The sequence below is a fragment of the Stenella coeruleoalba genome (genome assembly GCF_951394435.1).
Source record: "Stenella coeruleoalba genome assembly, chromosome: 6".
Classification (NCBI taxonomy): Eukaryota; Metazoa; Chordata; class Mammalia; order Artiodactyla; family Delphinidae; genus Stenella; species Stenella coeruleoalba.
In genome coordinates this window covers 12,183,306-12,199,456 of record NC_137151.1, presented here as the reverse complement: position 1 = coordinate 12,199,456, position 16,151 = coordinate 12,183,306, and the positions used below count along the sequence as shown (strand labels likewise).

At 54.4% G+C, this 16,151-nt stretch overlaps 1 protein-coding gene across 12 annotated transcripts in view; it reads right to left on the bottom strand.

Annotated features, from left to right (window-relative positions):
- Nucleotides 1-16,151, bottom strand: part of CLASP1 (cytoplasmic linker associated protein 1) — a 267,526-nt gene that overhangs the window by 15,084 nt on the left and 236,291 nt on the right. For all 12 annotated transcript variants that reach the window (XM_079924259.1, XM_079924263.1, XM_079924261.1 and 9 more), the window contains 4 exons: nucleotides 15,157-15,347; nucleotides 13,024-13,152; nucleotides 2,683-2,889; nucleotides 1,289-1,405 (listed from right to left, as the gene is read on the bottom strand). In XM_079924259.1, the coding sequence (XP_079780385.1) occupies nucleotides 1,289-1,405; nucleotides 2,683-2,889; nucleotides 13,024-13,152; nucleotides 15,157-15,347 (644 nt within the window). The remainder of the gene's footprint in view (nucleotides 1-1,288; nucleotides 1,406-2,682; nucleotides 2,890-13,023; nucleotides 13,153-15,156; nucleotides 15,348-16,151) is intronic.

The window sequence follows — 16,151 nt, the reverse complement described above, 5'->3', positions numbered from 1 at the left end:
GGTCTGGCTAATATTACTTTTGGGTGAATTTCCCATTTTACGAATCTAATTCCTTTTGTGAAGACTGTCTGTGCCGTCCCCACCGCTGCCAGGGACCATCCACGGCCCCCGACGACGGCCACAGAGGGAGGGGGGCTCCCGGCCCAGCGCACTGCTCGGCACTCTCGGCTCAGGGTCCTGCAAGCCGTGGCCAGGAGGGCTGGACGGGGACCTCGGGAAGTGGAATCAGGGGAAGCGGCCTCCACACCTGCCAGCCCCGCTGCTGGTTTCTGTCTGCGGGAAGAGTCAAGTGTCTCCTTCTGGACCAGTCGTTCTCCACCAGGGCTGATTCTGCCCCGAGAGGACACCTGGCCAGGTGTGGGGACATCAACTGAGGGTGGGGTGCGCTCCTGGGACCCCAGGGGTGGCGCCTCCACCAGGAAGTGGCCCGAGGTGTGGGCAGTGCTGAGGGTGCGAGCCCTGCTCGGGCGAAGGCAGCAGAGCCAGAACGCTGTGAGCGGTGATGCTCGCCAACCGTGTCAAAGGAACAGCCCTACTGGAAAGCCACGAGCGTCACCTCTGCTCCCTTCCTTTCTAAGGAGGAAGGCCAGGCGCTGCAGGCTTCGCGCTTGTGGATCTGCACCCCTGCCCAGGGCCTCTGTAACTTCACGGTGACACGTCTGCCCCGCGGCCCAGGCCCTGGCCTCTCCAGCCAGAGCTCGAGGGTGGCCACCTGCTCTCCCCTGGCAGTTCATCAGATGTGAGTTTGTTTTTCAACCAACAAGCACTCCAGCCCCCGTCACCTTCCATGAGCCCATCGTCCTTTTGTCCCATTTTCTGGCCCTGAGTCTAGAAAGAAGGTGAGAGGCAGCCCAGGGAATAAAAAGCCCGGCTTCCAGAGTGAGATCACTGTGGGCCCCCGGGCGGGTCACGTGCAGGGTCACCGTCCTCACCCCACAGGGACCTGGAGCCCCCCAGCCTTGTGTGAAGCCAGCAGGTAAACGTCCTTAGTGTTTCGGGGGGAGAAAACAAGCTGGTTTCTAAAGAAAGTCATCTTCCTTTTTGGGATAAACTAGAAGTTCAAAGCTATCGTTTCAAAAACTGGAGCGACGACAGACCACGTTGTACCTTAATGACTTCACTCAACAGCTGGTCACTTCGTCTTTAGAGAAATGCCTCTGGAGAATAAGGCCCAGCTAGAACGTACGTGCTGAGGAAGCCCGTGCGGAGCCCAGAGCTGCAGGGCAGCAAGTCTGCGATGCGCCAGCAGGCCCAGGTGTACGACCCGCCCGTGTAACGCTATACACACCTTGCTGCCTGTGAGCTGTGCCAGGTGAGGTTTCAACTCTTCTCCGATTACGGAATAAATCGCCACTAAGCAAAACACGCTGGCCTTACGCACGCTGCTCTCGGTGTTGTCGTAACCCTGTAGTCAGAGAGGGACACAGAAAGGAAACGAGATCAAAGCTTTGCCTGACTGTCAATATTTCATCAACGTTTCCACAAATGCCCTCTCGGTTCAACCTCGACCTTGTCAGGAGCGGCCTGGATACACCTGAGCTCTGCCTGTGAACCCCGAGAGCTCTCGCTCCGGAGAGGCCACATGTAAGAGTGCCAAAGAGTGAGCTGCTTCCGGGGTGGGAGGCTGGAGGCCGGCGAGTTGGTCTCCTCCACACAGATAGATGCTGTATCACGAGCTGCCAGGCAGCACCAGCCAAGAGACGTCACGAGAGAACAGAATGAGAAAAGGAAATTAAGGGGAAAAATACCTGGCTTCTTTCCTATTTCTCGCCATGGTAAAGCAAACCTCACACGTGCAAACCCCTTTCAAGAAATGAGAACCACGTCGCTCACTCCTGTGGGCAAAACTCCACTGTCCACGGACTGCGGGGAACATCCGCCCGCAGCCAGACCTCCGCATCCTTCTCCAGCTGGACCACAACCTGCCTGTGGGCCTCCCCCCGCCCCACACCCAGGTGGGACTGTCTGCTCTCCTCCGAACAGCCCTCTGGACCTTTCCGCCTTTGTGTCTTTCCCTCTGCCTGGAATAAGCCAGTGCCCGGCTGTATGTGTTTAAATTTCTGAGCCCAGCACTCAGCAAACAGCGGCATTTATTAAGTGTAAAGCTGATGTCTCTCTACCCTTCCCCACTGAAATCTCTCCCTAGGGCCCAACTCTAAACCACTTCTTCTCTGAGCCCGTCTCTCTCTGACACCCCAACCCAGAGGTCAGCCCTCACCCCGATCTCAGAAACCCCTACCTGAACCCCCGTGGCAGCAACTCAGCACACGGCACCCGCCCTCACCCACGGCCGTCTGTACGGCTGTACCGGGTCCTGGAGCGGGCTGGAGACTCCGTGAGGTAGGGTCCCAACAGTGGAAAACACCTCGTCTTCCGGAGTCTACTTAATTCAACGCCTCATGCTCAACGAGGGTTTTCAATTAATATTAGCTGGACGGATGAGAGCCAGGACCACTGTTTGATGCTGGGCTCCACGGCCCACCCTGCCCAGGGCTGGGCCCACTGCGGTGCAGTAAGGAAGGAACAATGAAGAAAGATCAAAACATGTTCACAGTAAAGTTCCTTCTGTGAGCCACAGGCCTGGGCTGCCAGGAAGATCTTCCTGTGTGTTCAGCAGAGGGTGGGCCAGAAGAGGCAGGGGCTGCACCGCCCGGTCGTCCCGCCCACCCCTCGGGGGCCCACCTGCAGCAGGCCCGGGATGATGTCCGCGAGGAGCTGCAGCAAGGCCTCCTTGGCGATCCTCTCGACGACTTTGGTCTGCATCTTGATGGCGGCCAGGTTGATGGGGTAGTCGGCCGTCTGGATGATGGGGCACAGCACTTTGATGCACTGCTCCGGGTGGATGGAGCTGGCCAGCGTGGAGGCGGCCTCCTCGGCAGCCCTCACCACCTGAAACACGGCCCGCGCGTGGGTGAGCTCCAGCCACGCCAGACAGCGCTGCCGCCCGAGTTCACAGGCCCAGGGACAGGCTCGCGACGCTCCGCGCTGGGCGGTCCCCGGCCCCGGCCCGGCTGCGCTTTCGCTCCAACAGCGTCAGCCGGGTGGGCTGGCCGTAGGGGGCAGCCGTACTCCAGAAGAGCCGTGTCCTACTCTCCGGCTCCTAAGGACCTTAGAAACCTGACAGCCCGGGCCGTCTTCCCCTACTGCCCTCCCCCCGCTGTATCTGTGCCGTGTGTGTTTGCGCACTCCCGTGCGGCAGCAGCTGAGCTGAGCTCAGGGCCTGTCAGGGCCGGCTGGTCCACGTGGGGCGGGCACAGGAGGAGGCAAAGGCTCAGGAGGTGGCTGGTGAGGGACAGGAAGCAGGAGGCTTCTCTGGTGGCCCACGGGGCTCCTAAGGCTCCAGCCCCACCAGCAAGCGGTCACTAGTCACCAGTCATGCTCAGGGCCTCTCACTCCCCACACAGACACACACACGCAGACACACAGACACACACACACACATAGACACACAGACATACACAGACACACACACACACACACACATATATACAGAGACACACACAAATATACACACATACACACATATACACACACAGACACGCACACACACACATATACACACTCAGACACACATACACATATATACACAGACACACACATCATACACACACATATACACATACATATATATACACACAGACACACAGACACACACACAGACACACAGACATACACACACACATATATACACACAGAGACACACACAAATATACACACATACACACATATACATACACAGACACGCATACACACTCAGACACACATACACATATATACACAGACACACACATCATACACACACATACACATACATATATATACACACAGACACACACACACACCCAGACACACACATATATACACACAGACACACATATATACACACACACATATACAGACACACAGACACACATATACACACAGACACACACACATATATACACACATACACACATATACACACATACTCACATGCACACACACTCACATGCACACATATACACACAGACACGCATACACACATACACAGACACACACATATATACACACAGACACACACATATACACACACAGACATATACACAGACACAAACATACACACACACACATACAGACACACACATACACACACAGATATACACACATACACACATATATATACACACACACAGATATACACACACATACACAAAGACACACAGATATACACATACACAGACACACACACATACACAGATATACACACACATATACACAGACACAGATACACATACACACATATACACAATACACACAGACACACATATAGACACACACATATACAGACACACATACACACATACATATACAGACACACAGATATACACACATAACAGACACACACATACACACATACACATATGTACACACATATATAGACACATACATACACACACATACACACACATATATACAGACACACACACATATACACACAGACATACACAGACACACACACGGAAATGAGACTAAAGGAAGCCCATCGTGAGGTTTCTCCTGCCAACTCCGTCGCCTATGAACTGCGGTTTGTCCCACTCAGGTCCCCTGACAGCAGAGAGTCTGCTGTGCCTACATGACCTTTAACCTCTCACCCCGAGAAGGGCAGAGTCAGACAGACACACGCTCAGCCTCTTGAGAGCAGCGCAGCAGACGCACCTCAGTTCATTCCTCTACCAAGAGGAGCCTCAATTTTTTAAAATTCCATAGTGGGGATTAACAAAACACCTACTTTTACAGCTATCTGGATTAAGAAAGATGACACAGCAACGACTGTAGCTGCAGAGCCCGTGTGGCTCCGAGCTCGGCCTTGGTGGAGGAACAGCAGAGAAGTGGGGCTGGGCCACTGAGGTGCCCCACAAGGCTCCAGGGCTCGGTCCAGAGGCCCAGGGCCTACGCCCAGGGGTCTGCCCGGTCCAATACTCACTCCAAAGGGCCACCCCGATGACCAGGCACGCAAGGAAACGAGGCCTGTGCGAGAACACTGGGCAAAGATGCACCCTGCCAGCCGCTGTGGGCCCCCGCCAGCTCCCTTCACTCTTCCTGAAAGTTGCTCACTTGCGCTAGTGACCTGGCCGGGCAGGTCCCCCTCACCCCCACGGAACCCCCGGGGCACCCTGATCACTGCACTTCATTGCTCTGCTGACACCATCTCCCCACTAGACTAAGGGCTCCTTGAAGGCAAGCTCCCATGTCGGCCACCCTTCTGTCCCCATGCCCAGCAGTGTCCATCATCATACACTAGGTGCTCAGTGTCTGTCCAACTCATTTCCCCACAGTGTGTGTGTGTGTGTGTATGTATGTGTGTGTGTGTGTGTATTTAAATGCTCAGCGATCAGTTTGTTTGGAGAGGGACAGCATATTGCTTAGAAGGGCTCCATCACGCAACAATTACTAGATGAAGTGCTGTGCTTCCTCCTGAGCTCAGGCATGTCCCTGAGAGTGTGGTCAGTCCACGGCGGACCTGGCAGAGCCAGGCGTCTGGCGTGTTATACACGGCTAGGCAGACGGTGGAAGAGGGGGCCCGTCCCTTCTCCAATCGGGTCCCGCAGTGGGACACCAATGCCCTTCTACTGTAAGAAACCACTGTTTACAGGTGTCACAACATACTGGTCAGAAAGTTGAGTGATAGTAACTAACTGACGAAACCTGAGGTCTTAGTTTTTAAACATGGAAAAAAAAAATGAAATGAAATACTGGATGATTTCATAGACAATATTCAAGTTGGAAAACACTGATGTAGGGGAATTCAGGAGACCACCAGGAGGTGGGCACAGATCAGTGGGCGGGAAGACACTGGCTTGGGAGACAGACTGGGGTTCAAGTCCCAGCAGCGCCACTTAAGTCTTGAGAGGAGCAAACTAGAAACCTCCCGGCGCCTCTCAGGGAAATAAATGGCCAGGTTCACAGCGAGACTCTAACACGAAGGGTCCCCTCCTCCCCCCAACCTCCCCACGCTCTGCTATCATCCAGGTCACAGGAGTTACCCTGCAGGGAGCTGCTGGGAAACAGACCTTCTCAGGTCTGCTGAGCTGAAACCCAAACCCAAGGAGAACTTTGTCATATAAAACTCCACAAATTCTTGACGTCGCTTGCAGGAAGCATTTAATCAAATGTAGGTTTTCTGAAAATGCCTGAAAAGAAAATGCCAGAAGCTGCGCTTTAAGAAGGCCCGTCTGAGGCCCCCTCTTTCACTGAGGTTAGAACAAGTTTCCCAAGACAGATGCTGTTTTTGGCAAGGCGGGTCGGCGTTCTCAACTTCCCTCTACATGCCAAGCTCCCAGCGGCTGGCCTGCTGCCTGATTCAGGGTGAACTTTAGGTTTTGCCCCTGTGTTCTGTGTAACATAAGAAGCAAAGATTATAAGTGTAAGCAAACAGAGAGCAAAAGTAAACACGGGCAGCAGAGAGGAAGGAGGACAGTACTGTCTAGCAGACAAGGTGGCCAGAGGCGGCAAAGATGTTTTCCAGGGGGGCAGGGATGCTGATGAGAGCAAGGGGGATCAGGCAGCCTTCTGGGCTGTCATCTACCCCAAGTGACCAAGACTGTTCTAGTTCTGCTGACTTTGCTGCAGTCTGGTAGGGAACACAGGAATTCTGCTTTTTCAAAGTTAGTGAAATAACAGTGTCTAGCTAGGAAAAGCATAATTTCCTTATCTAACTTTTTAAAAAATGAGATCATTACTCAGAATATTGATGAATGTTTGCTTAAAGATAAGGTTTCTTTGAGAGCACAGAGCCTGTCAAAATTTGGACTGCGTGTTTTAAGTTCACAGGGTTTGACTGGGCTCTGTCACCGATGCGGCAGCCTAACTGGCTGACTAAAAGCCAGCCAGCCAGCCAGCGGGTGTTCAGGAACTGTGGCTCCCGAAGGGGGAGGCTGGCGCCACCTTCTGGGGAAGGCCGGGGAGGCCTCACCAGACAGGCCAGGTGCCCGGCGTGTGCCCACCAGCGTGGTGCACCCACCGTGGAGGGGCGGCTGTGTCTCTGGTGGGGCGGGGCAGGGGTGTGGGCAGCACTGCTCTGCCTGCTGCCAGCTCAGGCGGGCGCCACCGGGGACCTGAACCCAGCATGCGAGTCCCCTGTCTGCCGGACCTGGCACCACGGGACGGGGGTGGGGAGGAAAGGAACAACCTTCAGGGTCCAAGTTCGGGGACCTGGCTCTGCCATCAACTAGTGAGGTGAACGTGGGAGGAGTTTCTTCTACTGTCTGGGCCTCAGTTTCCCTCATCAGTAAAATGACGGGGGATGCGAATCTAGAATGCTTACATCAGTTTGGAGCGTGAAACCTTATCTCCCAGACCTCGCTGATGAGGACTTTCTCCCGGAAAACGCACACGTACAATTTCAGACGGTATAGCCTGCACGGATGGTCTCTGACCACACGGCCATCACAGCCCCCGCCCTGGAGCAGCGCATTCAGGGCAACACCGTCTCGAACGCGGAAAGGCTCCGAGGTGGGAGACTTATTCTGTCCCACCCCAAGGGATAGAATCAGGGCCGATGGGGGACAATGCCACGGAGTCACAGGGTGGGCGCCCAGGAGGGGGCCGTGTCCCCACCCTGGAGGACGCCTCGGACGCCCGGATGGCTGGCCCCTCGGAAGAGCCTGGGAGGCGGAAGGTGGGCCGCGCACAGAACTCCTTCCGCGCCTCCCAAATCCATCAACTCCTGGTGTTCCCGGCCTCAAGTGTGGGAGTGTGACGGCCCCTCCAGTGGAGATGCCGAGAGATTCAGCCGACGCGGGAGCCCAGAGACACAGCCCAAAGTTTATTCACCCAAATTTCGATAGCGTTCTGAGATATAGTTCGAGAAATGCGGTTATGTCTGCTTTATGTAAAACTGAAAAACCTCAGGCACAATTCTTCTCAGAACCGGTCTATTTCTCCACTGGAAGAGGATAAAAGACAGTGTCTTCAGTGTTCACAGTGCTAGCCTCCTCGCCGCCCGACTCTGAGGCCAGCCCTGCAGGGCAGGCCTCGCAGGGCGTCCCAGGTCACCCCGGGTGCCAGCACTTCCGGCGTCCAGAGCTGCGTCCCGTCCCCAGCCACGTGACTGGCCAAAGTAGGATGAGGACCCAAGTTTCCAGACTCCAGGGTTCTGACATTAAACAAGGGCCCCCCGACTGCTTTCTGCAGACAGGGTTTCCTCTCTTAGTAAGACGCTCTGAGGCTACGGGAGCTAAAGGGCAGGTGTCACGTCTGGTCTTAGGAGGCTGGGCCCATCAGAGAGGAGGGGCCGTGTCCCCTCACCCTGAGTAACCGTGAGGCAGCGGCCGCCACCACTCAGGACTGGACACCATGCTTGGCATGTCCCAACCACCCGGCAGGGTGGGCGATGGGACCTCCACTTGTGGCGGGGTGGGTCCAGACGGTCCAGCCCAGCTGTGTCCTCCCGGCCCACGGCCCTGGGCCTCGCTGCTTGGCTCACCGCCAGCATCCTCTCGAACTGCCCCAGACTCCCAGCACACTTCTCTATGGACCCCACGTGGATTCCTCTGCTCTAACATCACCTAAGCCGTGTAAGTTCCTTTAGGTCTGAGCACCGCCCTGCGACCCACGCACTAATGGGACATTTACCAGTTTGTGCTACGAGTGTCAGACGGTCTGGCTCAGCAACTTTGACCTTTTAAACGACTATACAGGTCTCTGGTTTTGTCTTTTTGTTAAAAGGCTGAAGGTTACAAAGGAAATAGGGCCTCTGGCTATATCCCAAGACTGGGCCCAAAGAAGACTGGAGACTTAGAATCTAGAAAGGTTGAGGTTTGTTACTCAGCAGCCTCCTCCATTATCCTGAGGCCGGACGACACACAGATAAGCATGCAGTCCACTCCCTGGGCTAACAGATTAGAAACCCAAGGTCCAGGGAGGTGAAATAACCTTTCCACGCTCACACAATGCACTGTTCTTCAGAACCCACTGACACACGGCCGCTGCCCCACGTGGCTTCTCAGGGCCACTCCAGATGCGGGGGGCCTGGGTGAGCCATGGTCAGAGAGTGATTCTAATTGGTATTTGAAGCACAACGTCAGCTCGCTAAAGTGCTTTCTCTCTGACACGCTGCTGCTTTGCTCAGGCTGTGATATTTGCCAAGAGGTCCCCGAAAAGTTCTATTGTAAAAATAAATTTAGTCTGGCTTTGCTTTTTTAATTCCTTGCAATCATAAAACTAATTAGAAATGATTTCAAAATAAAACCCCGGGAGACGTAACAGTGGTTGTTTCATATTTACCTGAGACTCAAACTTTCCAAACAAGCCAAACCGCCTGAGGCTGGATTCTGATGCCTTAAACACCAAGGCTGCTGTGGGGCAAGAAATGTCTGGTGACCTCCTGGAGTGACATAAAACGAAGCTGATATTTTCCTCTTTTTAACAGGAAAATGTAATGGAATATTCATTAACGTGGCCGAGGTCAGCAAAAAGTCTCAAGTATAGAACATCTTCAAAGAAACAGAGTTGGTGCTCCTCTCAAGTTTAAACAGAACGGCGAGCAAGGACCCCAGCACTCTGGGTACCACGTGTAAGCCGCAGTGCCTGGGAGCAGCAGCTACTGAAACGAGTGCCTCTGAGACGGTACGGATGTCTGAAGACGGCTTTACGTAGCAATACTGGTACAGTGCCTGACGGTGTTAGAAGCATGCTTCCATGTCCCGTGTCTGATTCTCGAGGCGGCCACGCTACACAGGCTTAGACAGAAGGGATCAAACCGACAGCTGGGCTGGAGGTCAGATGCTGGACCGAAAACCAGGCTTTCCCCCTCTAGATTCGCGCTCCCACTGACCCCAGAATCGCATGCGAAGTATCAGTGCTCTTCTTAGCTCTAAATCTTCTCGTAATCATTGAAGGAGAGGTTCTGTACCAGCCCCAACAAACGGATTTCAAGTTCTCAGATAAAAAGTGTTAACATTAATGGAGCTTTTCTTGAAAAACAGAAAAGGGGGCATAAGATTTTAAAAGGTCACTATCAAGCCCTTCACCCCTTCGGATGTTTGCTAAAAGCTAACACTATGGTATACCATAGTAACTTCATTAATGAGCTACTGAAACTCAATAGCAAATTTTATTTACTAAAAAGATAAAAATAAGGAGCTAGACAATGAAAGAGATTTACTTATTCAAATAGGAAATATGAAAACTGTCTAACCGGACAAACACCAACTTTTAATTATTTATTTAATTACTTTTTGGGCCACGCTGCGAGGTTTATGGGATCTTAGTACCCCGACCAGGGATCGAACCCAGGCCCTCGGCAGTGAAAGCGCTGAGTCCGAACCACTGGACCACCAGGGAATTCCCAATACCAACTTTTAAAATAAAAACTTTAAACCGGTACCCGAATCCTCTATCTTGCTTACTGTAAAACACCTCCGTTAGCTTATGATGAACGATGCCTGAGACAGATTCAGTGCCCGGCACGTTTCAGTGTGGGACAAAAGTGTCTTGCACTCATAGCTCCTGTTGAAGACCCTGGGAACACAGTCCCTGGCTTATCGGTGACAAACAAGCCGTCTTATCCTCAGCCCTGCTTTATGCATCTTCCCTAAGGGCCTTATGACACCTTTCAACGTATAGAAACTGCATTTCAAGAAGTGCTTCATTGCTACAGCCCCGCGGCCAGAACTACAGTGCGCACGCTGGCGGGGCCCCGGCCACAGCGGCCAAGGAAAGACATGTGTGGTGACAAGCGCTCTCACAGCCGCTCTGTGTCCACCTGCCGGTCCAACTCCTTCATCTGCCAAAGCCTGGGTTTTGCCTGTGGACACAAAACCAACCAGCTGTAACGAGAAGGAGGTGCCCAGAGCTGTCGCCGGGAGGAGCACACTTTGGGAATGCCAATTTAGACGGGAAGAGAGACTGGCCCCTGTCTGACTAGTAACCGGGTCTAGAAACACCTCGGCTCCTTTCCAGTCAATAAATGTGGGAATGATGTTTGAATGTGCAGACGAGAAAACGTAGCAACCAGAGACATACTGTGTGGGCTATGCCAGCACAACGGCTACCAGACAGACCCTGTGCGTCTAACTATCCGGCCTAAAAACAAACGCGGATTGGCAAAGCCAGAGAAAGACCACATGGAAGAGTTTTAAAGGAAAAGAAAAACAAAAGCGAAAACGATACCTAACACCAAAACATACAGGTGCCCAAGTTAGAAGCTTCGGGCAAAGTGACAGCGTGAAGTTTCATAAGGAAAACGACAAGGGCACCAAGTCAAGGTGAGTCTGAAAGCATGCAAAGCAGGGGAGGCCTGCCAGTAAACCGCACTCATTTCAGAACACAGTATTTCCTCAACCTGCTTATCAGGAAATCAGTGACAGCCGCGTGGAGACCCTTGGGTTACAAGAATTCCACGGCAACTGAGTGCTGCTACGTTTGCTTTAAGCAGCAGGTGTTTTCTGCTTGTGTCCCTTACGCAACCTAAAGGACTTCAAAGCGAAGAACGTTCTCTCCTCAGTCTCTCGCTTTGCAGGGGAAAACAACAAGATCTCTCACGTAAACAGTAAAGAGCAACTTCTGGTAACGTATACTTCTCCGGGTCCACCGTCCAAATCCTGGAGGTTACGATCAGGACGGCCACTGTAAAGACAGACGTCTGCCAAGGGGATGGCTAGTGACCGCCACACCGTGCAGGTGGCTTTGTTTCACCTCAGAGTCACAGTCTCAATATGTCCTCCCCTCTGAAAACAACTGACATCGTACGTATGTAAAAGAACGTCCATTTCATGTCATTTTTTTCATCATGTATTCTCATTAAGGAGAAGCTATTGTGGTTAAAAAAAAAAAAAAAAAGAGTCAGCACAGACCAGTTGCCCCTTAAAAGACACACGACCTGGTTCACATCTTGGTTCTGCCAGGAACTGCCACGTGTGCACCACCTGACAAAGGATGGGACCTCCTGGACCTTCTTCCTCACCTGGGAATAATTACGGTGACTACTGTTAGCTTACCTGGTCCTCACATTTTTCAGATGAGTTATCTGAAGTGGAAAGCGTTTTGTTCAAACACGAGTAGGTGCTGTCGCCATCAGGCAACCAAGCTGGATCCCGGAGGTGTGAGTGAGTGGTTTGCACACACACCCATCATTCATGCACCTGTGTGGCACTAGGACTGCTGGGTGGAGAGATGCCCGGCCAGAGGGACGCCCTCAACCTCGCTGAGCCTGCAGTTGTGGTGGGAACCTGAGGGGGCCAGACCGGTCTCTGTTCAGTAGCCACATAATTGCTGAACAGAGGAAAAAGCCATGATTCAGGGTCTGATTCTCGCTGTGAAGAGAAGAACTGCTCTAATCACAGTTCCTTTAATCCACGGCTGTGCTCGCGAGAGTCACACGGGAGCCAAAAGATTGAACTGACACATGCTTATGTCTCACTTCGGGGTCAAACCCACTGTTTCGCCAAGTTAAGTTTTCCAAACCTGGAACTAGACGGTTGTTTGCCACAGTGCCTTTCACTGGCAGGCGTCCCTGAAACCATCTCCCTTTAGGGCGCTCCACCCACCCCACCTCCCATCTCTCGATACGCAGAGGACTGTGGGCGGCAGGCCCCGGGACAGTCCAGCAAGCAACTGGACGAGGACTCACGGACTGTCCTCTGCGTGCACACGCGTCGGGCCCAGAACCGCGCCCTCCCTGCCCCGTGACGGGAGCCCGAGGAGAGTGCGGATGCCTCACGCGTCCGGAGCCCGCAGAGCGGGCGGGCCGCCTCCAGTCCTTCGAGCCTGTAGGGGGAGCCCGCCCGCACGCTCCGGCCTCACCTAGCTCTCCCGTGTGCGGCGGTGGGGTGACAGTCCCCCGAGGAGAGCGGGGCCCTGCGGGTGAGGGAGCCTGGCCGAGGGCCCAGAGCGAGGCTTGCACATCTCCATCCCCACCCTGACCCCAGGGGAAAGGGCAGACCCGCCCGGATGAGGCTCAGAGAGCCCTGCCGCCGGGGCACTGGGCCCGCAGCGCTGCTCAGACCCCGCGGCGGCAGGGCTGTGCGCCAGAGGCTGGCTCACCTCCTTGTGGGAGTCTTTGTGGGCTTCCAGCGTCTTCATGATCGTCAGCTCCGCGTAGTGTTTAAACCTTGCTGGCTGGCTTCTCAAGGTCTCCCGCAGCACCCTGAGTGCCAGCGCGCGGATGGAGTGCTGGGGCAGAGGAGAGACGGATATCAGCAAACGCCTCGCGGCGCCTCTCTGCGCACATGGCCAGCGGGGCCCCGAGACCGGCTCCCAGGCCTGGGTCCCTAGCGCCCTGCAGGCACCGTGACATGGACGCCAGGCTTCCTGGACGGAGGCTCCCACGAGGGTGGGCGCTGTGCCTGCGGGGACATCCCGGGACCCGGCACCTGAGAGGGACCCCAGGAAGGCTTCCTGAATGAGACCAAATGAGGACGACTGGTAAGTTCACTATCAGTCTCCCGGGGGGCGGCTCCGGATTTTCTGAGGCTCAGGTGTGTATCTGTAAACTATGTAAAAGGACAGCCCTATGCCCTATGTAAAGGGCACCTACATGTTTCATCGACACGACCTGTCAGACAGTGGACTCTCTCAGGACAGTGGGAGACCTGCCGATATTCCTGACCTTCTACGTGAGCAGGTCATGGGCGAGGGGAACGTGTACAGAACTCCAGCTACTTGAGGCCTGAGTCATGAGTATGGAGGAAAGCCATTCCAAACAGACCCCTAATCTCAACAACAGAGAATGGGGTTTACACCAGACAGAACATTCTGATTCTCTGCCACTCACCTGCACCAGCCACAGGCTCACACACCACCCCCTGCCCTCTCCATGACATCGTTTCTCCTCCTGACAAGGCCAACCACTAGAAGCGCTTCAGGTGCCAACAGGTACTTTGTCTTAAGAAAAGTCATCGCCGTTCTTCTACCTTGATTAACCCCACACCAAACCATGCGTCCCTAAGCACCAGAGAGCAACTGGAGTCACCATGACATTCGCCAGCCTCTGCTCACCTGTCTTCCATTAAGATCACCATCAACGTGACCTGGGCATGACCTCTGCCCTGGGCCGTGCCCAACTTCCTCGAAATCTGTCTGGTCCTACCCCTTGAGCTGTTCACCACACTTACTGTACTTGTGCTTCTGCTGACCTACACGAAGCCTGGAGCACAGAGATGGAGTTTTACTTCTAGACTTTAATCCAGGGAAGTCCTAACATTTACTCCTGCTGCCACACACACAAGGGAGCGGCTGCACAGCAGGCGGGGGTGGGGGGAGGTGGGCCTCTGATCAGGGTGCTCACCCCTTGAAGAGTCACATTCAAGTGTCACCGCGTGGAGACAGCTTTCTACGTTAAAAATAATAATGGACGATAACAGAAAACAGTAATGATCTCTGCTTCTGGGACCTGTCGCTGGAACGGTTAACAGTGCAGGGGTGAACCAACACAGAGCCCCAGGGAAGGCGCCTTTAGTAGGGTTTCGTATGGTCTTCCAAAAGTGAGCCTCTGATTTCTCAACTGCGTGTGAAGCATAAATAAAACTCCTAAGGAAGAAAACCCCATCATAAAACAACAAGCCACATTCCTACACTAGCAAAGTCTTAAGAAATTTTGTGAAAGGGACCAAAGAGGGAGCACGTCTCCCTCAACGACTACAAACCCAATAACAGAAAAACCTGCGTGGAGGCCAGGGTGGGGCCTGTCTCCGCTAACTGACTGGGTCCAGAAAACCTGAAAGCTGTCTTGGTGCCAACAGGAAGCACAGCACAGGAGTGGAGGGGAGCTGTGGGCCCAGGCCTGGCCACCCAGGAGGGGAGGGGGGAGGGAGTGGGAGGGAGGGGGAGGGGGAGAGAGGGAGGGGGAGGGGAGAAGGGGGAGGGGAGAGAGGGAGGGGAGGGAGGCGGGGGAGGGGAGAGGGAGGGAAGGGGAGGGAGAGAGGGGTAGGGGGAGGGGAGGGAGGAGGGAGGGGAGGGGGAGAGAGGGGGAGGGGGAGGGGAGGGAGGAGGGAGGGGAGGGGAGAGAGGGGGAGGGAAGGGGGAGAGGGGGGAAGGGGGGAGGGGAGGGGGAGAGGGGGAAGGGGGGAGGGGAGGGGGAGAGGGGGAAGGGGGAGGGGAGGGAAGGGAGGGGAGGGAGGAGGAGAGAGGGGAGTGAAAGGGAGGGAGAGAGGGGGGAGGGGAGGGGGGGTCACTCACGTCCTTGTCCCCCAGCGTCTCCAGCAGCAGTAGCAGGACAGTCTTGAAGTGCTCCTCCCAGACACCCAGGCTGTCCTCGCGCGCGATCTTGAGCAGCTCCAGCAGGGCGCCCTTGCGCTCCTCCACCCGCTCGTTGTGGTTGGACAGCTCTTTCAGGAGGTCCGCCACCAGGTCCGAGTGGTCAATGGGCACTTGGGGGACACAAGACAGATGCTCAGCACCCCCGCCCTCCTGACTCCAGGAGGTGGGCCGCGCTGGGCGCTGGCCTCACGTCACACCCCCAGCAGGTCACCTAGCCAGGTTAACTGTGAGAACGGGTGAGAACAGGTGTCCAGTGCTCCGGGACCAACACGCAGCGCCCTTCCCGACCTGACCAGCCTCTTTCCCTCCTATTTCACAGACGGCCAGGCCTGCCAACATCACGTAGCGTAACTGCTTGCAGGGACTTGTGTGTGGTTGATATGGAAGAGGGACATATCCTTTCTCTTTCTGTGTTCTTTTAAGACAGTGGTCCCCAACCTTTTTGGAACCAGGGACCGGTTTCGTGGAAGACAATTTTTCCCCGGACTGGGGCTGGGGGTGGGGGATGGTCCAGGCGGTGACGTGAGCGATGGGAAGCAGATGAAGCCTCGCTCGCTCGCCCGTCGCTCACGTGTCCTGCTGTGCGGCCCGGTTCCTAACAGGCCACGGACTGGTACCGGTCCACGGCCCAGGGGGTGGGGACCCCCGTTTTAAGAGACCTCAACTCTGAATATTCACTTTAAGTAGAAAGGATGAAAAAACAAAGACAAATCATTAGGAACCTAAATTTGTACTCACATATTTCTTTAGCTTCTAAGAATGAGAAAGTTGACGTCTTCAAGAACCCTCTCATCTCCGCCCCTGCCATCCTACCTTTTCCTTTACGCCTTTTAGCATATGGTTAGTGGATAAATTACAGCCAACATCTCAATCTCCAGTCTGTCTTAAACAAGACCAACAACTGGGTAAGTTAA